Source organism: Theobroma cacao, chromosome 9 (assembly GCF_000208745.1).
Source record: "Theobroma cacao cultivar B97-61/B2 chromosome 9, Criollo_cocoa_genome_V2, whole genome shotgun sequence".
NCBI lineage: Eukaryota > Viridiplantae > Streptophyta > Magnoliopsida > Malvales > Malvaceae > Theobroma > Theobroma cacao.
This window is the reverse complement of record NC_030858.1, coordinates 7039840-7066560: the sequence shown is the minus strand read 5'-3', so window position 1 is coordinate 7066560 and position 26721 is coordinate 7039840. Positions and strand designations below refer to the sequence as shown.

Below are 26721 nucleotides of genomic sequence, written 5' to 3'. Positions count from 1 at the left end.
AAAGTGGAGAACTCTAGGTAAGTACCTCCTGCAACTACTAGCCAAGTCATTCATACGGAGTGGATGATATAGCCAAAGGTTAAAAGTCTAGATACGCGTAGCAAAGGGTTTCAGTTCAAAGCAACTTAAAATCGGAAAATTAATTTATGCAATCAAGATAAGGTTAGGTTATTAGCTGGTGGCCATCTCCATTTGTTCAATTAGGCCATGTGTGTCATTGGTCAATATAAAACTGAAGAGAAATTATTAAAATCTTAATGATAATGTAGATTTTGGAAAAGCCGGATATGCCACTTGTCACGCAAACATCGGAACCACCCTATTTTTGTCTTTATCTTTTGTTGAAACCCTAAAAAAGATCATACTGTTTATTTGCAAACTAGAGTAAAAGAATCGCGAAATCCAGTGGTCGTGAAACAACACTAACAGATAATAAGACACTATAGTTCGGAGCAAGGCCCTGATTAGATCAATCTATAAAAATGAATCAAGTTTTATTCAAGCACAAAATATCACTCCATGAGATCAATATCTATATAATAAAATGAATGAAGTCTCTCTGGAATACACTACAAAGTCTGACCTGACATATATAATAACACATAGAAATAGGCAATGGAGGTTAACATATTTAGCATAATAAAACCAGAGCAATGGACATCAAGACAAGAGAGAGGGCGGCAACAAGGGATGAAGCTGAGCTGGGAGGACTGGAAGTGCCGGAGGGGGTGGTGGGGCTTGATCCAGGTGTGGAAGCAGTGGTGCTATTTTGGACTTCGACCTTGAGCTTTTGGCCGCTAGCACAGTGATTAGAGAAGGTGCAGATGAAGTAGTGCTCACCAGTCGTGTTAAGTCTAATTCTTGCCGGTCCGGTAGTCTCAGTGAAGATGGCATTGGTAGTGGTGCAGGCGTCGTAAGCAGTTTCTGTCGCCCCGGCAACATCATGTTGCCCGGTAGTAAAGTCGAACACTGCAAAAAAAGGAACAGTCAATTAGTCACAAAAACTTATGCATATACAAACTCCAGAACTTCTCTGTCCAGGCATAATTCTCCGAAGAAACCAAAGCAGAAGCATCTGTGTAGCTGATCAAGTTCCTATTTCAATTCAAAGACTTAATTAAGGTGGATTTTGAGCTGAGAAACTCACCTAGAATATCCCCAACCACGAAGTTTGTATCGTCAGTCCAGTTATCATAGAAATCAGTATTAGGTGGGACTCTCCAACCCGTGGAGTTTCCTACAGTGTAAGTTGCAGCATACGTGCTCTGCAACACAACTGCAGCCAAAACTACAAAAAGTGCTGCGATGCTGATTTGCCTAGCCATTTTTCTTTCCGTATTTGATGTGTTCTCTCTTACAGTCGCCCCTAGATCTCTGTCTCTCTCCGCTTCTGTAGTGTGTGCTTTGTATATCTTTCTCTTCCCTCTGCAAGAGTATATATAGTGGAGAGTGAAAACTTTCTTGGAAGTTGTTGAAGAAGCTTTGAGTGAATTAATTAGGAGCCATGTGTGAATAATCACTACATTGTTTAGTGATTTACCGTTGTGGGGGCAGTTGTTGAATGCCATCCACATCCACAAACCGAGTCAATGCAGAGAAGTGGTCCATATTCACATGCTTACAAATTTTTTTTAAGAAAAAGAAAAGTATCTGCTAAAGTGTGGAAACATCGCCACCGTCCTTTGATGTTTGAACTTTCAACCCGGGAAGCGAATTGGATGACGTTGAACATCTTGACCGCTGACTGTTTCCTGCACATTTCCTTTATAGCACCGCGACATGGGTTTAAAGATAGAAATCATGCTTTTACAATTGGCCAAAACCAAGTCTATCAATAGATTGGATTCCCATTTCTTTCCAAGTAACATTTTCTTAGGGGTTAAAGCAGAAATTTGAGTTTCATCAGTTTCCTTAACTTTAAAGCCGATCAACAAAGCCTTATGAGGTTCTTATTCAATCTTATCAGTAGTTTTCCCCACCTTCTCATTTCCAGCAATCTTAAAGTGCCTTAGATGCTTGGCTCCATGGATTGGTTGGAGCTCTAATATTCCTTGAAGAAACAGAAATCAAAGTATCAACTCCATTGCACTGCCGAGAATATGTCAATGGGGCCTCTAGGACATTTGCTCTTTTGATATTTTGATTTTAAGGATATATGTTTGCAAGCTGTACGTTTTTTACTTCCAATTGCTTCTCTCGTTTTCCATTATTTATTTTTAAATCATTCGACTTAAAAAAATTAATAATTAATATTTAGTAGGCCATGGAATGACGAATTTCGTTATATTTTATATTAAGAGACGTTGCTTATGTAAACAGAACAGAGATTTCTCCGAAGACAAATCCTCCTAAATGACTTAAACATGTGGGAAAAGAAAAAAACAGCCCCTTAAGCTCTTATCTATTACTTATTATGCACTTAATCATGCTGATGAAATGAGACCCAAATTTTCAGTACAATTATTTTAGAGATTGCCAGGTATCCTTTTATATTGAATTTAATAACAATTGAGTATGCTGAATTTGGACGTTGTCAAATTCCTTTGAACCGGAGGCGGTCGGCCTTGCAATTTAGAATTATTGATCTAATTAGACTCTTGCTACGATTTCAAGGGCTTCCCACTCTTTTCATCATAATTGCAATATTTTAATTTATTGAAAGGGTATCAACTATCGAACTAATTTTAGAAAATCTTCCACTTCCCTCCTGAAATAAAGTAAAAATAAAGTTAGGATCTGCTTTTCTTTTTGTAGACCAGTAGGCATGCAACATTAGTAAACAAAAGCAGTCCATTATAAAATACTCGTGCAATATTAAAAGATTGTCTAAACTATGATGATGTGTATTGGCCTATTTTCATTCGTATCTGAAGATATTTAATTAATGAATGAATGGCTTGAAATATTGGCAACTTCTACTTTGACAAGTTGCTAGGAAAGTAACATGGACGACTTTCAATGGCCAATATAATCAATTGCCTAAGCTTCTATTTCAGCTTTTCTGTTTTTTCTTCTAACCATTTCTTTGGCCGTCGCTGCGACATATTTTTTATTTTGTCTGAATTTATATTACAACAACTGCTAAATGCAAATTCAGGCCCAGATGGAGGGTTCCATCCGCACCGACACTGTCCTTTCAAGGGTCGTTGGGCTGTCCCATTACATTATGCATCAGCGTCGTATCTCGCTTTTATTACTTTTAATAGTATTAAATTTAATTTTGTACTTATATGATAGGAAATGAAAAGCTTTGAAGTTTGAACATGATGGTAGTTTCCTTTTGGAGCTTCCAGCCTTTTCTAAATTATATGACATCATTGGCATGGCAGTCTGAAATTTGGCAAAATCTAAACCTGTTTGACATTAAGGCTTGCTTCATTGATACGGTTTTGTTCTTCTTTTTATTATTAAGTTATATGTACAAGTAAAATTATTTAATCATTTGATTTAATAAGTATATGCATTTTTTTAATAAAAAATTAAAGAAAAAAAAATCAAAGTCAGACTAAAAGGAAAAAGACGTTAATATAGTTGTAACTTTTTAGCCAACGAGGGGCTTGTAGTTCATATGGACCCTCCGGCTTCTGGTAGCAAAGGAAAAGAAAGTCTATAGATAAAGCCCACTACCCCAAAGATTAGCCTCCATTGCTGTTTTAAGTCTAATTCAATAGGTTAGATTAGAATTTTTTTTCTCTTTCATTTTTCTGTGTAGAACTTGAATAGGTTGGGGACATACCCTTTTCTCTCTTCTTTTTGTTGATTTTTAATCTTTACAGTTTTATAAATAAATTTATCGAAATCTTAGCATCATTGATCTAAAATGTTAAATGATGTCGGTGAAAATGAAAGTTTAAGATCAATATTACATTTTGGCTAAAGGCATGTTAGTTCATTAATCTTCCATTGCTGCCATAAGGCTAGCTAAAGTTAAGATCAATATATACTTCTCTTCTGTTTTCGTTGATTTCCCAAGTCTTTCCAACTAAATTTTGTTGGTTTTTATTTTTACAGTTTTTATTACATTGAGTTTGATTGAAATTATATAATGCAATAATATATATATATATATATATATATATATTTATTTATTCTCTATGCTGTCAAGAGCCAAAAATGGAAGAGACATGTGAGAGAGTTCATTGGTTTTCCAGATAAATACCAAACAAAGCCTTCATTCTTTTAAAAGAAAATAATCATGAAAATATCTGTTTAAAACCCTTTAATTGTACACTGTCACTTCCTTAAATTTGATGCATAAACAATAAGAAATTAAGAACAAATGATTTCATTAAAAAAGGATTAAAACCCCCCAAGTATGTATTAATGTATATATATTAACTAAAATTATAAGAGAAATTTATTCGGGGGCAAAAAATATACATTTTTTGAGCTTTGGAAAGAACTAATTAGCAATTTCCAACAAATGTTTCTAAAGGTACAAAAATCAGGTGTAGTTGTTTGCTCTCTGAAGTATGACATGAAAATAAGTAATAAAATTATAACTATAGAATTTCTGGGTGCTGGCTTGGTATCAAATGCAAAACAGAACGAGCCCCAACACATGTTTAATCACTATCTAGAGAACACAAGCAGTATTGCAGTAGAGATTGTTAATATTATGGGATAAAATCCATACCAACTGCCAGCTCGAATATCCTGCAAAAGTACACATAAAAATAAGATTAAATAGGACGAAGAAACGATAATATCAATCAATAGGCAAACTCCTCAAATGATATGCATAAGTACTAAATACAATCTCTAGCATCTTTCACTTTTCCTGTGTTGTTCGAGTCAAATTAAAATTGAAGTTACCACAAACAAGTGAGTCACTAAACCACATATTTTGATATGTTCAGAACTCCATTTTGTCAAGTTAAGCCAAAACAACACCTTTTTATTCCCTTCATTAACAAAGAAAACAGATATATGCATAACCAATTAAAGGGATATCTTGTTACAAACTAAATAACCTACCAAATAAAGCCACCAAAAGACTACCTATTTTGCCTATTAATCAAATGGTATATCTAGGTTCTGGGAACGAACAAATATTGGCATTCAATGGAAGAAATTTTATCTTCATCATTTTAATTCTTTTTCATCTTATTTTTCCTTCCCTTGGAACCATTATTGAACTTGCTGCACTGGGGATGAGGTGACTTGGGAAGGGCCATGATTTGGCAATAAGGTCAATTCTAAATTAAGAGGTTTCTGATACGCTGAGTTCGCATTTCAACCTTCCAACTGTACTGGGAAAATAAGCTAACCCATAGTAGCTTATGATACCATTTGGTACCCACCCTCTTCATGTACAACCAAACTCAAACCAGCATCGTCCCCTTAGCTGTTTCCAATAATTTATATTACTCACCAATTGGGGATTGTTTTTCATGCTATTAAGCAACTGATCCCACAAGGTAACAAGTATGAATACAAGTTAGAGATTCTGTAGAACATATGGCATCCAAACAGGATTTTTCTTATTGAAAGAAGTGCTTCCCATGTAGCATTGGTGCAAAAATGATGTGTAGATCTGGGTTGATCTTTTCATTGTACTTGATTAAAGTCCTTGTGCATTGTAAATGATTAATAAGTCCTGCATGATGATGGATTAACCTTTTTGCAAGGCATATAGGAGCACATTCAGCTTTTCTGGTTTTAGAAAAAGTTAGGCTGCACTGGTTTGGCTGGGGATACTAGCGTTCCTCCTGCCATATTGCCGTTTGTGCTTACTTGGGATCCTTCCAGGATCATATGTACATTACTTATTTTTAATCCACTAGCAGGTAGTCAGAATGAAAACTGGCAAATCGTAGAAGCTTTGCATCACATGGCAGGAGGCTAAACTTAACTTGGAGGACCTTATCCAATCTTTCAACTGCATTCCTGTCTTCTTTTATGATTCCTTACTCAATAGTTCATATATGTTAGAGAGACTTCCTTTCATGCAGGATGCAGAGAAGAAACAATACAGAGAATCACTACCTAAGAATTTTAGACATAGAAATTAGGTAGGCTCCTTTATTTGTTTATGACTTGCAACTATAAAAACTTATTACTGTGGTTTTTGACAGTAGACTTGATTATTGGAATACGAAATCAGAAAATCTATCTACTTTCATTCTTGTTCATCTATCTCTCTTTACTTTCTCTCTGTTCTCTCCTATATCCTCTCTATGTTCTTTCTCTTCAAGCTGCCCTACGAAGTTGAAGGAAATTTGTCATTCAAACTAATAAATAAGTGGACTTGGGTGCTCTCAGATATAGATAAGGCATTTACATAAAAAATTCTACAGCAACCACTAATTAATGGTTCAAGAACATGATGAGAAGACCATCAAAGGGGTGCATAAAAAGGCATTATGAATCTATGCAATGCAATCAAGCAAGTATAGACATGTTGGGAATGAGTGAAATAGTATTTGGGGCAAGTTATTAAGTACAGACTTGTAAACGAAGCAGATTGTTAATGAGAAGATAAATAAGACTTGTAAATCAGTTGGGTCAGCAGCATCACATATTGTGATATTGATAAACTATATGACAATTCTAAGCCTCTTCCATTAACATGATGAAATTGTTATTGCAGTCTGTCTTTCTTTTTATTAATAGACATTAAAATCCTAATGCTTTCACTATATCTAAATTGTAAAATTAGAATTGTCTAGATACCACTGCTATATACCCACCCATTTTTGCTCCAATGTAATTTCATCAAGTGGAAATCAAAGAAGAGAAAACAAAATAATTAGCACACCAAGAACATGACAAATTGACAATGTTATAAGAATATGCTTCTTCTGTCAGAGAATACTCAAATCTGATCTGCAAAAAGTTAACATATCTGAGATGACATATGTCAAGGGTGGACGGTAGCCTCATACCTTCAAAGATGAAAGTGATGAATCTGCAGATGAAGATTTAAGTCCATGAAACCCGATATCATACGAGATGCTCCCATCAGGTTTAAACAGTCCAAAATTCCTCTCGGAGGTTGGCCCAGGCTTCAAATTTTCATTAAAGATCGCAAAAACATATGCCTTAACCACATTTTTTGGCCTGAGCGGAGTTCCTTTCTTCTTTGCAAGCCTTTTTCGCAAATTGTAATTGTATGTCCTTGCATTACTTGCTGTTGCCGCAGATTCATTCTCATCTCCATGTGAAGCCCACCCTGTCTCTGTGATGATAACTTCCATCTTTTTAAACCCAGCATTTTCTAATGCAGCATAGGCTGCATCAATCTGAGCATCAAGCAGGTTATCATAATGCAACTTAGTTTTCGGATCATCAGCTCCCTGAGTTGGTTGGAAGAGAGCATAATTAATATCAATATGCTCTGGATTATACATGTAGGCGAGAAAAGGGTAAGCATTTAAACAGAAAGGGGAGCCAATTTGTGAGAAAAACTCTAGGAGTGGCTTCATATACTGAACTACATTATCTCGGAATACACATGATGAGGGAGGGAAGGAATCAGCAAAAACAGCCTGTGAATGCGCCGTGGTAATCTGAACAACATCACTTAACTTAAGCTTATTTACTGCATTGTAAACATTCTTAACAGCACCCAGAAGAAATCCAGAAAATTCATCACTCCCTCCTAAGACTTCATTCCCAATAGCAATCCCACGAATATGTGTATCAGGAAGATATGCCAGCACATTGTCCTTGACCCAATTCATTGCATGATCTGCATTGGCACTAATGTCTCTCAGATTTTCATTTGGAAGTCCAACCACAATTTCCAGCCCTGTTCCACTAAATGCTTTGAGGACACTGTGATCAGCATCATAAATTCGAACATTCTTTATTTTTGCTGCCCTAAGAAGTGTGGCAACTTCATCAGGTGAAGGGATGTTATTTGCAATTCTTCCATAATTAATGCCATATGTTCCGGTGAATGCTTTCACAGTCACAGATGCTGGAGAAAAGAGACAAAAATATTTTTTGATTACTGTCAGTTTATTTCTAAGCACCACGTAATAAACAGGAAGACAATTATAACAACAATGATATTCACTTGTCAACCCAGACAGAAGAGAGTACACAATTTAAATTTTCTAGACTTGGATAACTATTATGGTCAACATTTTGGTAGGGAAAAAAAACTAAGGCTGTTTTTCCCCTGATTTTTGGCAAACACATCTCACTTCCTATGAATTCTACAATAATATAGTGCATCTTTTGTGGATCACTAAAACAAATCGAATTCTTTATGTTTTATTGGTAAGATCTCTGGCATTAAGATGTCCATTATAAATTGAAAGAAACAATAATAAGCACCAATTGCACTAAATAATATATAAGCAAGTTCTCGAAATAATAGAAAGAGGGTTAAAAGAAAAAAACTGCATACACACGCATACACACATTGCACAAACCAAAAGCCAAACAGAAATGAGCATTAAAATAAGAAAGAAATTTTTTTCAAATGTGTTCTAATACAGTATGAGTGAATCAGTAGTTATTGATAAGAAAAAGAGTGAGAAAGGCTGGTATGGAGACAAAGTTGGGGTAAATTCACTAGAGGGTGGTTATCAGATATGGTTTTTATGTTATTTTTGTTTCTTCAATTACTATTATGTCATTTTTTATAGACTTATATTGTATGGTTTGTAATCAAAACTGTGAAAGAACTTTTGTGGCATAAAGTGAGCAAATTTCAACCTTCAAAAGAACTTAAGATTTGTTTAACTAATAGAAGATATATACATCTCTATACACACACACAGATATCATCCCAAAAATCAAACAAAATAATTTTAGCACGGAAAGCAAACGAATGCCATTAACAATTGAACACTAACGCATAAAAGAATGGTTATACATTAGTAAAACCATCCTTATGGATGAAGCTATACTAAAAAAGAACTCTCATACTTTGACGAAACTTTAATCTAACATATCCACCAAACTGAGTTCTTATATAATCCACCGAGCCTTACAAGAGAATAATAGGATTCAAATCCCAAATCCAACTAAAAAACATAGCAATTGAAGTACAAGTGCAACAGCGGAAAAGAGCCTTCCTTTCATTCAAGAAAAAAAAAGTACTCAATTAATCATGATATAAAAGAAACATTAAATTTAATGAATTTTTTTTTTAAAAAAAAGCGAATTTTCCCACAAAAGAGTAGTTTCTCGGTTGACTACATCTTTTTATTATGAAACATTCACCATAGCTTACAATTATCAATATAAAAGGAACATCCCAACAAAATTCATCAGTAAGCAACCAAGACCCAAATTTTAAAACAAGGTGAACTTTCAGTAGAAAAGGCAATATACACAGTTCCAAATGATTAAACTCAACAAATTCTGAGATCAACCCAATTTAGACAACATAAAAAAAAAAAGCCGAGCAAAAAAATTCAATTATAAACCTTAAAAAAAAAGTAAAGGAGAAAGTACCAATTGGAGCAAGAAAGACCAAGAAGAATAGATGAAACCCAAAACTTTTCATTGGCTTTGTTTCTCTTCAAGGAAGAATCAAAGGATCCGACTTTTGGAAACGATCCTTACAAGGGGAAGACAGAAGAACAAAACCAAAACGGAAAATTGAACTAACTCCTTCAATGCAGTGCTCCTTGTAACTCTGGCATGCCATAACACACCAAAGATTCTCCCTTTATACTTCACTTTCTCTCTTTATATCAAACTCTCTCCATGCCTTTGCTTTTGACTCTTATAATCTTAGCTTCTTTGTTTTCTTCAACTATAATCTGGGTAAATCTGGGAATAGAAAACAGTGAAGTGATTCTAAGACAGAGAGCAAAAGGTTTGTTTTTGGCGGTCGTTTTCTGTGGGACTCTGCTGAGAGAGGAGGTTCGGCCTCGGGCCTTTGATTGTATTGAACTAATGAAGTCCTAGTACTGCTCGTTTTAAAACTTAGTCGTGTGGTTGTTTTTTTTGAATAAAAAAAAAACCTTGGGTTTTAGTGTTAAATTTGTTGTCATTGGTCAATGTCATTGGTCAATGCTAACTTGCCAATTTGGAAGTGTTGAACTTGCGTTTTTACCCACTCGCAATCTCAAAAACTGTTTCCACGCGCCATAAGTGGCATGAATTAAAAGCTTTTATTATTATTATTATTATTATTATTATTATTATTGTTATTGTTATTATTATTAATAGAAGTGGTAAAATGAATCCAAATTCAAAAACTTATTTGAAAAAATTTGAATTTGAATGTGGTCAAACTCGAATTGGTCAAAAATTCAATAATCAAAATCCAAGATCAATCTAAATTAAAATTATAATAATTTATGTTTAATACTAAAAATATAAAATTAATTATTAATTTCATTATAATCTAAATTCAAAAATAATTCAAACTTAAACAATTCAAATTTAAAATGAATTGAACTTGTTGTGACTCGAATCCAAAATGATTCCATTTAAACTTGACCATTTACTATATCTAGTTATTAGTGAATGATCTGGTTATCAAGTGAAGTATTAATATACTCATATGTCTACTAGCGCAAGTCGAGAACAACTAAGACTTATTTTTACCGTTCTTAATTGTATCAAAAATTTAAAAATCTCATTTGTTAGCTTAATGAAATATAGTGTAATGCATTTATTTTTTTGCTTATTTCAATAATATCATAAAAAATGGTTTTAATAAATTAAACTCAATTTGATTGATGTTTGTATTTTTATTTTTTAATAAAAAATAATAGATAAATTTCACTCCAAAAAATAGATAAATAATAAAAATAAAAAAATCAATTAAAAAGAAATTTTAAAATTCCAACCACTTTTCTCATCATTTAAAAAGTTGAGATGAAACTTTATAGTTTCTTTTTTTTTGTTTGCATTATATATATTACTGTTATTGGTTTTGGTTAGTTCCAACTTCCTAGAATCATATTAGAAAGTGCAAATTATATTTTATGCTAAAATTTTATGGACAAAAGAAATATAGAAACGATTGTAATAAAAAATTGTTAATTGCTAACCACCAAGACTTGTTTTACTAAAGATATAATGAGACTAAAAATGGGTTTCCCTTATTACGAAGCCAACCTATTAAGGGAATGTCTTTTTTCTAGTTATTACAATCCTTTTGTGGGTGTCCCTTTTTCCAACTGCCACAGCTCGTATGCATTGCTATGCTGGCCCAAATGCAGACAGAAATTTTAAGAATTTTAAGGTTTTGAATCCTCAGGGAATTTCCTGCCAAGCGACAATGGGAGCGCGTGCGCGTGGGAGAACCTTTCATTGCGTTTTGAAACGCATAGACCACCTTCTTTGGTATTGGTCTTGGCTCAAGCGAGAAGAGATGGCAGCCATTTTTACAGAAGTGGCTTCAAATTTTTGCAAATTCTATTCAATTCCCTCAAAGATTCCAATTTTATAATGTGTGTAGGCCAATGCCACCTAATCAATCATTCGATTGGCAATGTTCAAGCGAACTCAACTCCCCTACTCTTCCCATATTTTATCACCTGTTGGTCAGTATTTAAGAGATAATAACCAATTTAGCTGAATTGCTAATAATAATTTTTTAATGAGGAGGGTAGCTTCGAATTTTATTTTTTAATCACATATATATACTTATCTCTTAGTACGTGGAAATGTCAAATAGAAGGAAATTAATTATTTCATTAATTTACACTTCTTTTAAACGTTGAATAACTACCTCTAAATCACTGGAATGGACAAGAAAATAAGAATGATATGATTAATGAGAAAACGTTTGGTCCTAATTTCAGAAAAGGTGGCTATGAAATGGACTTTTATCATGATTTCCCAGCTAATGTGAAAGCTATTGGGTAACTAGAAAGTGTTGTCATCAAACTGTCCTCGGTCCTCTCAACCTCCTCCTCACCCCGGTCCCCTCCCAAAGGAAAACCTTCTCGCGAATAATTAGATTATGAAAAATTTGTAATTTTTCTTTATCTGTTTTCTTTTAATGGAGCAATTTACTTTTTTTTGGAGAAATATTATTTTGTCACAATTATTTATTCATAAATGATACAAAAATAATAAATAATAATTTTATGAACATTTTATTTTTCATTTTGATTATCGAATATTTTAACACGTTTCCCTTTTGTCCTTTTTGGAGTTGCTTAACTAAGTTAACAACTCCAAAAGCAACAACCCACCACTTGTTAATTTGGGTTATCAAAATGGGGTAAATCAGAGCACCTAAAGAAGGTTCACACATTAACAGCAGACACTTTTCGCTTTTTGATAATGAATCTTTGCAAACACTTGACGCATTAAATATCTATTAAATAATATGATGTCAAAACAAAATCTAAAAAAAAAGAAAAAAATGAAATTACTTTTAAACATTCTCTTTTTTCAACTATTTTTTCACGTGCGGATTGTTGAACTTGAACGAGTGGGGTATATCGAAGAGCACTCATCGCAGTGGCTGACAAATGTAGACCAAGTTTGGGCGGTTGGGGCGGCTGCTCGGAGATCCCGCTTGACAGTAACTGGCAGCTACCATTTTGTTTGTTCAATTACTAGGCTTTCACACACTATGCTCACTTTCGAATCTAAGTATGTCTGATTTAAAATAATTATATAATCAACGAATTTTAAATATACTTCGCGTTTGAAATTAAAGAAGATCAAGTCATAGTTAAGTTTGAAAATTCTAGCTACTCTTTAATTACGCTTAATTTAATACCTAAATAGAGGAGGCAATAAGGCATACTGTACTGTCACTGGCTTAATCCCCAGTAAAAAAAAGTTTGATGCTTACGTTTTGAAAAAGAACTGAAAGTTATTGTAACCTTGTCCACTTTCCATCATTACCTTAACTGGCAAGAAACAAGACATTTGGCTGACTACTTTTCTTCGAATTATTTTATGTCCTGCTACTTCACTTGATAATGCAGCTGAGCTTAGAATGCCAATCAATGCTTTGACGAAGGAAGCAAATGGTGATCATAACTTAAGAGACAAGAGTCTTGTCTTCGAAGTTTGAACTAACATTTTGTTTGTAACTAAAGAAAGAAAAGTGAAGACTTTCAAATAATTAAAGATGTAATTAATGGCGCCTTACTCCTTAATTAGGTGCAAACCCAATTAGAAGTCAATTTGATTCCGTACTTAAAAGCTAGTTCAATCCAAAAAGAAATATTAGGAAGGTACCTGCTGCAGTTCAATTAAAATTTAATTACAATTTTTTTTTTAAATTGTGAACTGAAAAGTAATTATAATTTACAAGAAAAAAATGGGTATGAACAGGACAAAGGCCACGAAGGTGGAAGTACTTTTCTGTGTGGGAATAGGAAAAGCACTGAAGTTTAGAAAGCGAAAACTGTGGGGGACCTTTATTGAAGTTTAAGTTAATTACTTTGATTAGAAACTAAATAAATGTTGGGTGTGTATGATTTTATAGTTCGTACCTGGCTTTATAAAAAAAAAAACAAATCTGACATAAAAAGAGTTGTCTTTAGAGCTGGCTTTGAAGGGATATAGCATTTGGTTATGGAGGAACTGATAGCTTTTGTCAAGCCAAATGAAATGATCCACGTAAGGGAATCTACTTTTCCTTCTTTCGTTTGATGAGTGGGTAAAGTTAAGGAAAGCGGAGAGGCTCATCATGCGGAAAGCTTCAGGCTTTCCTTTCTATTTCGTTAGTGGGCCCTGTTTTCGCAGCATTTTCCTCTGTTCTTGTATCTAGAAAAATGCTGTCTGTGTTTTCGCTGCATTTCCCTCTGCTGGGTCACAGGCCTTTGGGTTATTTAAGATTTGCATGTGTACTTCTTTGTATTGAACGGAGCAACTCATTAGTTATTTTTCCATGCAACTCAGTGTGTGACATCGCCAGAAACAATCTTTATCAACTGAGAAACAAAAAGTGCATTTGACTTTTTTTTTTGTTTCAAATGCTTTAACTTCTATTTTCATCTGGAAACTCAAATTCATTTATTGTAAAAATAGCATAATAATAAAAAAATCATTCAAAATATTCACGACCTTGTTTCATTTACACCCAAATCACTCATTTTGTATTTAGATATTCCCAAATTCTCTTTTAGTTTAATGATATTCTTTAATTTTGTATATGATTGGTCACGTACAAGAGTCTTAACTTAGTTTGATTGAAATCTGATATCTTAGTGTTGCTAGAATTAAAATCTATCTCAACAAGGCATGTTAGTCTAACTACAATTAAAATATTTTAATTTAAGTAGAATTCAAAACTATCACAACACCCTCCAAAACATAAGGTCATTTCGAACGATGATTGGTTTATTGGTGAGTTTACAAAATCAAAAGAGATTATAGCAATAAACAAATTTCATTCCGTCGTATTAAGACAAATTGGATGCCATACTGAACAAATTTATCAGGAATTTAATTTATTAGATGGATAGCTACGCCAAGATGAATGAGTACCTCCGTATAGAAGCCTCTTGGCTTACAGCTTACGTTTTAATTTGTCTGAAAAGGGAAAGGAAGAAACAATACAGAATTTTCTTTCCCAATCACCTAGCAAGATTATTATTGGTATGTCTGAGGTTAAGCCATGATACAAGGTAATAAGTTATAATCAGAGCCCCTCGACATGTCTGAATTGAGATTTTGCTGTTATTTGTCTTTGAATTTTAGTATTCAGACTATGGTTGTGTTGATAAACGTAGATTTAGATCCTGTATTAAGTGGGCGTTCAAATGACAGGAAGCCCCTTAAGCATTGGCAAAATGACTGGACCAGATAACAGAATCCAGCAACCTTATCTTCTGAAAGTGCCAATACCTCTAATTTTTCCCACCAAATTTACCAGAAAAGCAAAGAAAAATTAAAGCAAAGAGATCAAAAAAATTAAAAAAAAATGGCAACTGCATTTCTCTCAACTGCTAACTCCTTCCTTTCCTCAACTCTCTCAACTTCCACGTCTTCTTCCTGTTCATCTTCTTCTTCTTCATTAACACCAGCATTAATTTACCTCAACAATCAAACTGTCAAAAGAAGACAAACTCTTTGCAAAGCATTCAACGAATCACCACCACCCTCTCCAGCTTTAACCAAAAGAGGCTTCTCTCTCGGCTTCATCACCAGCTTAGTCTTGGCTGGTAATGGTTGCTTCGGTGCCAATGCAGCAATTCTAGAGGCTGATGATGATGAAGAACTTTTGGAGAAAGTCAAGAAAGATAGGAAGAAAAGGCTTGAAAGACAAGGAGTGATCAGTTCATCAGACCAAGAGAAAGGTTGATTGGTGCTTTTCTTGTATGTTTCCTTAAAGTAAAGAATTAGTGCGCATAATTCGAATGGACCCAAATGCTCTTACAGCATAAATTTCTGTCAGTTCCTCGTTTTCTGTGTTTAATCGAAGTGCAATGAATCTTGTTTGTGTCCAAGCTATTAGACCAATCTGGAATTCTTCCTTCTGATGATATAATTCCATAGTCATGTGCTTCTTTAAACTTTGCTTAGACAATTAGATTGAGCATTTCAAGAAGGTGATTCCTACTGAAAAAAAAAAATTGTGTTGTTCTTGTGTCTAAACTTTTGCATGAGGTTTTATTTCTAAGCTTAGTAGAAGCTATGTTTGATTAATTGTTATTCCCATTTCGGAGTAGCAATTGGGGTTTCAAGAACTTCACTCTAGGTAGGCTACTAACATGCCCTCTTTTAACCTTGGCGATTGCACATAAGCTTGGAAAATGGTCCTTGTGTGTTGTCTTGGGTTGCATTTTACGATAAGGACATCTTTGAAAGCATGACTGTAGATTAAGCAGATTGGTGGAGGAGTTGAGCCAATGCCTGAGATTTTAAGGCTTAATTGACCTGAGCTAGGCTGAGATTGAAGTTGTGATAGGCAAGTGCCATTTATCTTAAAACAGCCATCAAGAAGCAACCGGATGATGATATCTTCATAACCTCTGATACATTCACCAGTGTTATCTTCCTTCTTCTTACCATCACAAAATGAATAAATGATGGCTATTGATATAAGAGATGTAGCGTATAACGTTTTCCATGCCATTTTCTCAAGCTCAGCAGCAAATATTCTTGTCTGCGGTGCTGCCTCTAACATTATGCAATGAAATGGAATGTTGCAGGATATTTGCAGGATCTGGTATACAAGTTAAGCAAAATAGGTCAAGCCATCGACAACAATGATCTGCCTGCAGCCAGCTCAGTTCTTGGGGGAAGCACTGATATAGATTGGGTCAAGAATGCCAATAAAGCCTTCAACAAGGTCACTCTTGATGATAATATATCTTCACACAATTGTCTATAAATTAATTTTGAGCAATCTTATACCCCTGCAGAAAGCTCCACTTGTAGCAAACATTTTAAGGATCTTGGATTTCGGATTGTAACCTTGCAAAAGTTTTAATTTTGCTGTCATACTAGCATCTGACTTATGCAATATGGGTTTTCATGGAGGAGCATATGACCTTCTCATGTAGTGGCTTATGTTATAAAGATGTCTTAAGCTTTTTTCTGTTTGCTTTCTTAACAGCTGAGCTCTAGTCCTGAAGAAAAGACTCAGGTGGATACGTTTAATGCTTCATTAGCTTCACTGATCTCATCAGGTGGGTCACTCTTGCAAGTAAAATTTGATATTCCAGCATTAAAATTGTACCTTAGATATGTCTCGCATTTCTGTACTGCACGGTTGGCGATCATCCAGGTGACAGAATGACAGAAAACAGTAGTTTACCTAAAGATCATAACTTACTTATGAGTCCAATGTTTTGATTATGCCCTTCTCTTGTTTGCATTGCACCTTGTAGTTACAAAAAATGATGTTGAATCATCCAAAGTAGCATTTGTGGCATCGGCAAGTGCATTTGAGAAATGGACGACCTTGACAGGGCTCTTTGGACAACTTAAAGGTCTTTGAGGAAAAGGATGATGGATTTTCTTTTTCTTCTTTTTAGCATCTGTTGAGAAAAAGTACAATTAAGGTTTCATTTATCCTCCATTGGGGAATTTTACTGAAATCCTCTATTAGCGTTTCTTCTCTTTTTCACGATTCAGCTGGGTCCAAAAGTTGAGATCAACAGACTATTTCTTTCGTAAGAGCTGTAATTCCTTGCTCGATTTGTTTGAGCTTCGGTTTTTTGTAAGATTTCTCAATAAGCACCACAAATTCTGATGCAATCAGCTGCCAGGGATCTTCTTTTATCAATATACTAACCAGTTAGTTTGAAGGACTGCAAGAGTTAAGAAACCTGCAGCTTTATTCAAAAATCTCACAAAATCAGCATTCTCATTGTGCAAATAATCGTGACTACTTTCCGTGGGCAGAGGCTATTTAGGGTTCAAGACTAGATGATAAATGCTGCATGTTATCTCCCTACAAGACGGGTATGAAGATGTTTATTCAACATTTTGCTCTCGTTTTGGTTGTAATGGATGTTGAGACAATTAGACCTCACGGTCCCCAACGGTGGTTGGGCATTTCATGGTCCCTTCCCCAACTTCACACGTGGGGGGGAGAGAGAAAAGCACCGATCCAGGAAAAATACCCATTGTGGACGAATGCTTACCTTGTGTTGTTTCCACAGAATCTACAGCTTCTCATGAAAAGTTTACCAAATTAATCAAGAAAATAATAAAAGCAACATATCAGAAGAGCATTAGGAGTTTCATCCACTATTGTAACTTATTACTTAACACTGCATATTACATTCATTTGCAGTATTAGATGCCATAATGTTACATAAATTACTGCAAGCTACAGGTCTGACCAATACATTTGAAGCAGCTATATTATAAAGCTATCTACCTTTATATGGAAGGATGTCTCAATGAACAATCAGTTACTATCCTTGACAAACATCAAAGCTACAGTCATTTGAAGGAGCCCCAAAAATCTAAAAGGGTCACAAAGAGGTGAGAGAGAAGCCTGCATCAAGTTAATCTATTGCATATATATAGCAACTCAAGGCTTGATCTCGCCTGCATTATTTCCATTACTACCATTCTGAATTGCTTCTTCTGCTTTCTTGTTAATTTCATTGACAACTGAAGTATTTTGCCCCTCATTGCAATTTGCTGATTCTTTCTCCTTGATTGCTCCTTCAGATTCAGTAGCGCTAATATCATGCTTCCCTTTTTCTTCTACTTCCACCTTATTTTTTATTTCCCCAGTAATTCCTATGTCCAGTTTTTCCTGTTCCCCAGATCGAAGCCCTTTCTCTGCTTCAGCCACTGGTTGTTCAACCTTTCCCTGAGACGCTGTACCCTCTGAACCTTCTTTTTCCTTTTCAGCAACTCCAGAAGCATCAGCTTCAACTCCATCCTTGGGGTTCTTCAACTTTTTAGATGCTGCGTCAGCACTTTCCTTACCATATTCAACATTAGTAGATACATTAGCATCTTCTCCAAGTTTCACTTCTTGAGGAGTGGATTCAGTTTTGCCATCGCCATCTTGTGTTTTATTTTTATTCTCATTTTCATTTTCCTGCACAGCAACCTTTCCAGCCTCTCCCTCATTATCTTTCTCAGATTTTTCAGCCTCTTGCATATGATTGTCTTTAGTCTCCTCAGTTCCTTCAGGGCCTGTCTCCGTTTCTTTGTTATCCTTCTTTGAAGCTGATGATTTTCTGCCACGTTTTTTTGGAGGTTCACTTTCTGGTGTTGGCATTGCTTTTACCTTCTCACTAATCCTTGCTGATCTCCTTGGGGTCTCGCCAGTGCCCCAATCGAATACTGATACTGCTGGACCACCAGGGTGTGCTTTAAGGTACTGTTCCAATTGTTTTCTGTTGCTGATTTCCTCTCCTGTGGGAGCAGTGAATAAGATCTCATTTTTCTTAGGAGTCCCCCCTTTCTTAGGCATGAACTGCAACAAAAAGAAACCCTGAAATTGCACCGGCTTTTTGATAGGGAAACATATATAATGATATAAATTCAATATCAAGAAATTCAAGACCAAAATATCTTATATGAAGGTCTCCAGCTATATAAATGCCTACAGCAAATGTAAGCTAAAATCGAACTCAAATGTTGAGTTTGGACACATCATAGTCAATCAAATTTAAAGTTCCAACATATGAAACAGGCATGCCGGTGAACTTAAACAAAGAAAAATTTTTTAACAGAACTACCCTACCACAGCAGAAAAGCATAATGTAAACTAAAGAAAATCCATAGAAAATTCATCTACTAAAGAAACATGCAAAAAACTATGGCAGGTTGATGACCAGGCATCTAATTCAAGAAAGTTATGCAGAAAAGCAGAGCATAAATCATAATTCTTCTTGGCCTAAAGAAAATCGCAATTCCTTCACTAACCACACAATACACATAATACTTGTACCGCACCAAACTAAAAAAACTAATTTACTGGAAGGCAACTTAAGCATACTGTTTAAATTAACTTATTGGATGGCAGTCGAGAAGTGAGACCCAACAAAATGCTTGAATATTTTCCATTTCACCCAATCTTCGTAAGGATGCAGAACAGAAGCCATTATCCCCACTCTGTGGCATCCATACCTAACCCCACCTGGTTAATAAGGTTAAAAAAGAAAGAAAAAGAAAGTGCACAAGACCAGAAGCAGTGAAAGACCTAGATGAGTCAAAATGGCATGACAAAATTTGTGTAGCAAACTCCAAAAATCTAGACAGGTGTTATTAATTTGGGGGGCATAAAAACACATAAATCCTGACTGGTTGGTAAACTAATTAAACTTGTTTGAAGGGCCTTTAAGATGCAAAGCCCAGAAACATGTGTAATTGCCAAGTTCTGTAACTTGATAATAGTACCATTGAATCACAAAAAAAAGGAATGCGGGTTCAAAAAAGTTAACTGCACCTTCGCTACCCAATTAGTTTAAACAAGTGATAACATGATTAAAATTTCCAACCGAGTAAGATAGACAACAAGGCATGACAGCGTAGACTGTGATCAATCGTCAAGACTCAAGATAAAACAATCCTACTGGCATAGAAGTGTAGACCATTATCAATTGTCAAGACTCAAGATAAAACAATCCAACTGATACTCCATTTCTAATACATGGGTGATAATTTTATTCCATGGAAGAAAAACCCTGGGAAAGATATGACTCATTTCCAAAAACAGAACCACAATTTTCAGGCTGTATCAGTTAAAGCATAAGTCTGCCACTAGTAGGCACTGCCTACCAAAAGTATATGTAACTAACATACCATTGTAGATCCATGCATCAGGAGTTTGAAGAAATCAGATGAAAATATTGTAGCCTTAGCTGATCTTGTAAAAGGGTAACAAACATAAACACCAAAAAAATACCTTCTGGGCACTCAATGTTTTTGGTCCCAAGAGTATACAGCACTTTTTTGTTATAGTATTTTAAGAATGACATAAAAACCAATTAAAATTAAAAAAAAAAGAAGCATGAAAAAACTTCGCAAAAGGAAAAACACAATAAGCTCATTTCTAAAGAGGTACTTTGAAGTTCCACTGAAATCACCTTCTCACTCGAATACAGTGTTTCACATGAGGGAAAGTAAGAAATTATTTGGGCAAGCATATCCTACATACTGTTAAGCAAGGTTCATTCCCTTCACAAAAGATCTACAGAAGCCCAACATGAATAAATAAAATTAAAGACGGTAAATCAAAATATTTCAGTATGCCCATTAATTGAAGCAGCATGAACTTTATACACCATCCAAAGCTTTGTGATCCTGTAAGGGCGCCAAAATTGTTATACTATCAAGTATCCAAATTGATACCAGAGAAAGCTCCATAGTCCATACATGACCAGGAAAAGTTCTAGAGGGTACTTCCACAGAAATGGTTCAGAGAGAACATAAGTACAACAACATTCAGCAGGACCTAAAAAGATTAGGAAACTCTTAAATAAGAAATTACAGCCCTGAGAGAGCTCAAGGATATCAGCCACAAGAAGTAACAACCATATGTTCAGAGACCATTGTGAACTTGAGCAAAGAAATTGTACACACAAATAGGCGGAATAACACTAAGCCCTCCATTAGATTAGATCAAAATGCAAACAATCAAACTTACGTAAATTTATCAAACACAACAAATGAACATTGAATCTTATATAAATTTTGAAACATGGCAGAACAACTTCAAAACAATGTGTAATCGACTAGCATTCTTCTACATTATTTCAACGCTATAGTAGTTATCATAGCATTTCTCAATTGAACGATACGTATTCCAACTACTAGTACTAGAATTTCAAATGGGATGCCCCACTTTTGCTTATTTCTCCCCGAAAATTATTTTAAAACAGAAAACCCGAAATTCCAGAGAAAGGCCATCTACAGAACCCTAGCTATTGCTTTGCTTCCCATAAATTGGGAAACCCAGAAATCTTCACAAAATAACCCAAAATCGAAAAACTACTCATAATTCACCATTAATGCTAGAAGCACAAAACAAAAAATTAAAAATTGTCATTAGTTCCCAAAATTCTACCTCCAATTCCCAAATAAAAAAAATTAAAACCAAACGAAACCACGAGCAATACACTCTAATTAACAGAATTTAACCCCTCAAACCAAAAATAGATAAAATTATTAGAAGCCATGTTAAATTTGAAGCAAATAAAATCTAAAAAAAGAAGAAGAACCTTTTTCTTCCAACCAGGAGGAGCAGGGAGTTCTAAGCAAACAACATCCTCTTTGGCACCCTCTGCTTCCTTCTTCTCCACTGAGCTCGCCATTTCCACCTACAAATTCCCCACACAAATTTTATCAAGAATTGTTTTTTATTTGTTGATTTATATAGCAACACGAAGTACGCTAGAGAGAGAAAGAAAATGCTGAGCTGACCGTTTTCTCTCTCTAGAAAGTTGAAAATATTATTTTACAAAATAACAGGTTTATCTGTTGAAAAATTTTGGATTTTTATATAGAAATGGTGATGTGACGAATAGGACAAAACCAAATAGCAGATGAATAGAGACGATTCTTTCGCTTTTTCTTCTTTTATTATTTTTTTACTGTTTTATCCATCTCCAAAAGAAACGCCTTGGGTAGGAGAAGAGTTTTCCGTGCTCCACATGAGTATTCTTCAAACGTGACGGTTTTCTCTCTTTCTGACACCTGTCCTCCTCCTAATTAGTGTTCTAATCATTTGCAAAATAGGTAAACTTAAATAATGTCTTCTCATATTCTTTACTTGATATTTTTCGATGAACCTTTTAATATTCATTTCACATTTTCCAACAAAAATGTAAAAATTTTGTTCGAAATAATTGATGGGATAAAATCAAACTAATTTAAAGTTCATAGTAAGTCAACGTTTTGAAACATATGACTTATTTTCATTAAGACATAATGATTATTATCGTACAATATGCGATACGTACTATATGCTACGATATTAATAAAAAATAATATGTATTTATAATTAAATCATATTTGATCAAGTATCGAAGTTTATCGTACATGATACATATCATACGATACGAGAAGCATATCACACTATACACTCGATATATTTTTTATAAATTTATATTTAATTAATTATTTAAAAAATTATTTTTTTATTATTTTTTTGAATTGAAACATAAAAATTTATATTTTATGAGTTTTAATTTTTAGATTTTAAACAAAAAAAACTAAAAAATTAAATTCTCTTTTAATTTTAATATAATAAATGTTTTTTAATTTTTAATTAATCAATTAATAAGACAAATATACATTTTATTTAAAAATCTATATTATTAAAGAGTATGTTGAAAGTTTAAATTAAAAAAATAATTATCTTTTCAATTTAGGCCCTCTAATCTTCATTTACGTTAAAAAAATAATATTTTTTTTAATTTTTTATTTTACATATATAAATATTATTTATAATTGATTTTAAAATTTTTTGTTATATTTTTCGATACGACACAAACTTAATTCATGTTAACTCATTTCAAATCCAGTAATATTTAAAATGGATGCTTTGTCTTAAAATCCAAACATTATTAACTTATGTAAGAAAATGACTAAACTATCTATGAGATAAAAAAACACCAAAACCAGTCTTTTGTCTAATTTCTAATCAAGGAGTAAATGACATCGTCATCATCTTTTCCCTTCTCTCCCCTTTACAACAACAAAACTCTTGTTTCATGAGAAAATTGCACCGAAACAACGGCCTCAATTTCCCTTGGAAAACAACACCACCTTACCTTTTGATTTGAGGCTTAGATAAAAGAAAAAATGAAAAAAAAAAACTAAAAATTGAAGAGAAAAATAAAAGGTATAATATTTGAAAAAACTACTAAACAATTCAAACAAATTTAAATAAACTTTTATTTTTGGATGAAATACCCCCGATCTCTTAAGTTTTGATCAAAATTACACAGAGATTCATTATTTTTCAAAATAGACATTTTGCTCCAAACGTGTAAACGGCGTTAATATTAAATATGAAATATCTAAAATACCCTATTTATTTTTTCCATTGTTTTTTTACTCTCAAGCTAGCTAATGGTGTCCCTTGCACCGGCTGACCAACCAACACTCCCCTGGAGAGCACCAGAACTAGGGCTTTTTTTTAAATTAATAAAAAATTGATAAAATTATATAATAGTAATTTTTAAAATTAATAAAGGGTAAATTTTTTTTTAATATTGTCATGTCATCAAATTGACGAAAACACTAACAGTTGGAAGTATGTGTCCAGTGGAAGATTTTTTTTAGGACGGAGTGTCCATTTCGAAAAGTAATAGACTCATTTAAAATTTCGATTAAAACTTAAGAAGATGGGGATATTTCACCATTTATTTTTTTATTATGCTCAATTAAGTCATGTATTCTATTTTGAGTCAAATATGTACATATAATTAATAGTTAACTAATTGTGATTTGTCAAAATGTCATTTGTCATTTTTATGCTCACATGGCAATAACGTGGAGGATAAAAATGTCACATGACCTTGTCATCATCCCACATCAATGTGTCATATCATTATTTATTATGACATACGGTGTCACATAGTATAGAATGATAAGTGATATTTTGACTAATAATAATTAGTCAACTATTAGTTATAAAAAGGCTAGTTGATTTAAAATAAAAGTATAAAAACTTAATTGAACACAATAAAAAAATAAGTATATATTAAAATTTTTTTAAATAGTTCAAAAGAATTTTAAAGTATTATGCCAAAATAAAAATAAAAAATTCTTTCTTTCGTGTCTTTGTTTTCCTTCTAAAAGCTTTCAAGCAAAAAAACATTTCACATGTTTAATTTTTGAAAAGTAATCTTAGCCCTTCACCACCATTTTGTTCCTAAAAGTGAAAAAGCGAGTTGTAGGACAAGCTCTTTAATTTGATGCTTGTTGAACCCAAACTCGAACATTTTTGCAAATCTCTTCATACAATGATAAACAGAAAGTCGTCCATGAATTTATTGAGGGAATTACTTTTCAAATTTTGCGTTCAAATTTGATGGGCTATGCTCAATTGCATAATTTTTTCAAAAATTTTGAATCTTTATCAAGATTTGGAATTGAATGAATTGAGTTTGTTTTGTATTTGTACAAAATAGTCTACTAATTGTTGTGGGTAAGGTTGTTTTATTTGCAATAAGTATATTGTCTGCAAAATAACATTTTATGCCTTCAATAAACTCATGTATGCAAAAATAGAAACAAAACAATTGGCTTTTGCCTTGTTTTTCCTTTTTTTTCCTTTTTTTTCCTGTCTTTTTGGATTTTATTCTTTCTAAGTTTGGAAGTAAGATTAAAACGCAAGCATTTTTGTTTGGAAAGAAGTAGCAACAGATTTCTTTCCATTTACCCCATCACCCCCCTACACTCCCCTCTTCTTTCTCTCTCAGATTTACTTACTATAAAAAGGTTGTTGAAAGCAACAAAAGTTGTAAGCTTAGTGTCACAGTCCGCATCATTCTACAAAGTATTGTTCGTTTTGACCTACTGGTTTTACAGTTTTGTCTCACAAAAAGGACCTCTTAAGTTGAGGATGGTGTAAACTGTTAGAAAAATAGTAAAAGAAAAGAGGAGAAAGGCTTGAGACGTGCTGTAACACACTGTCTTTAAAAAGATGTTACCTACTATGGGGATTTGTAAACAAGGACTTTCAAGGATACAACAAGCTTATTATAAAATACCTTTTGGAAGATGAAGTCTATCATAGAAATACGTTTCTTTTATAGACAGTGAAAAGTTGTGTTTGTTGTTATTTCAATAGATGTGTCTGTTGATATGTTTGTTGTGTTTTAACAGACGTGTTTACTGAACAATTTTCAATAATTGCGTTGGTTGAAAACACTTCTATTATTTTAAGAGTTATATTTAATCTTGAACAATCACATATGAAAAAGACTTTTAATATTACAAACTATCTAACAATCTCCCACTAATTTATAATATTAATAATATTGTGCATGAGAGAAAGTATCTTGAAGATTGAACTTCTACTAGTGTAGAAATTTTAAAGTTAAGACGGCATTATTGGTATCACAAGGGTCGAACCACAACTCCTTATGTCATAACCAAAAATATCACACACATAGCATTATTTAATCGTTTTAAGATTCTACCAATTGCTTTATCACTTATATAGCCTTGTACTAATCCTGATTTCATTAATATTTACAAGAGTAAACCTTCTTAACTCTTGTTTGAAGCAACACTACTTCAATATTCATATAGGTGGAATTTGTCATTATGTCCTGGCTATTACAAGCATTTAACATTTCCATTAAGAGCCTTTTGCTCATTCTTTCTTTATAACAATTGCACTGAACATTCTATAATAAGACTATTTAATATTAAAATTTAGTGTATAATAATAACATATTGTAACTTGTTATTACCCATTAAACTTTATTGTTAGTTTTGCTAATTCAAAGTTAGGTTTCCATAATTAAAGCATTTAAGTCAAGGGTTTTAGCCCCATTCCAATAAATGTTGATTTTACAACCTCTCTTGGCAAAGCTTTGGTAAATGGATCAACCCAATTTTTGTAAGACTTAAGATAACCTATTTTTACAACACCATTCGAGATTAATTTTCTTATGTAAATATGTTACAAACTTATGTATCTAGACTTTCCATTATAAATCTTATTGTGGGCAACACATATTGTAGTCTCACTATCACAACATACGGAAATGGCTGGTTTCGATTATGGCCATAACTTTATAACTAATAACAAATTGCTTAGTCATTTTTCTTCCTTTCCAACAGCTGCTAATGCTAAAAATTCAGATGCCATTGTGGAATGCGTAATGCAAGACATAAACTATTGTTACAACATCATTCAAAATTAATTTTCCTATGTAGGCATGTCACAAACTTATATATCTAGACTTTTTATAATAAATCTTATTGTGGGCAACACATATTGTAGCATCACTATCACAATATATAAAAATGGCTGGTTTCGATTATAACCACAACTTTATATCTAATAACAAATTTCTCAATCATTCTAGTTCCTTTCCAGTAACTGCTAATGCTAAAAATTGATATTCCATTGTAAAATGTGTAACACAAGTCTGCTTCTTAGATGCCCAACTAATGACACCACCTCTTAAGGTAAAAATCCATCCTAATGTAGATTTATTGTCATCAATATTAGTTATGCAACTAGTATCAGAAAATCCTTCTAATGTTTTAGTAAATCCATTGTAAAAAATTTTCAAATTTTTGGTTTTCTTTAACTATTCAAGTACTCTACTAATAACCTTCCAATGATCTTTGTTAGGTTTACTTGTAAACCTTGAAAATTTGCAAATGGCAAAGGCTATATCTAGTCTGGTACAATGTGCAACATACATTATGTTGCTTTTGACA

General features: G+C 33.5%; 4 protein-coding genes across 4 annotated transcripts; 1 reads left to right on the top strand and 3 right to left on the bottom strand.

The window, feature by feature from the left end:
- LOC18588784 (umecyanin) lies at positions 476–1479 on the bottom strand. Its single transcript, XM_007013424.2, has 2 exons — positions 1148–1479; positions 476–969 (listed from the first exon to the last, which is right to left on the bottom strand). Exons 1-2 carry the CDS (start codon positions 1323–1325, stop codon positions 632–634), a joined length of 516 nt encoding a protein of 171 aa, XP_007013486.2. The 5' UTR covers positions 1326–1479; the 3' UTR covers positions 476–631.
- On the bottom strand, positions 4272–9872 carry LOC18588783 (glucan endo-1,3-beta-glucosidase 11). The gene is made up of 3 exons (XM_007013423.2): positions 9415–9872; positions 6888–7924; positions 4272–4656 (listed from the first exon to the last, which is right to left on the bottom strand). The coding sequence occupies exons 1-3, from the start codon at positions 9464–9466 to the stop codon at positions 4573–4575; spliced, it is 1173 nt and encodes a 390-aa protein (XP_007013485.1). The 5' UTR covers positions 9467–9872; the 3' UTR covers positions 4272–4572.
- On the top strand, positions 14744–17147 carry LOC18588782 (thylakoid lumenal 16.5 kDa protein, chloroplastic). Its single transcript, XM_007013422.2, has 4 exons — positions 14744–15188; positions 16044–16183; positions 16451–16523; positions 16725–17147. The coding sequence occupies exons 1-4, from the start codon at positions 14813–14815 to the stop codon at positions 16832–16834; spliced, it is 699 nt and encodes a 232-aa protein (XP_007013484.2). The 5' UTR covers positions 14744–14812; the 3' UTR covers positions 16835–17147.
- Positions 17561–21796, bottom strand: LOC18588781 (methyl-CpG-binding domain-containing protein 11). Its single transcript, XM_018127858.1, has 2 exons — positions 21531–21796; positions 17561–18781 (listed from the first exon to the last, which is right to left on the bottom strand). Exons 1-2 carry the CDS (start codon positions 21621–21623, stop codon positions 17879–17881), a joined length of 996 nt encoding a protein of 331 aa, XP_017983347.1. The 5' UTR covers positions 21624–21796; the 3' UTR covers positions 17561–17878.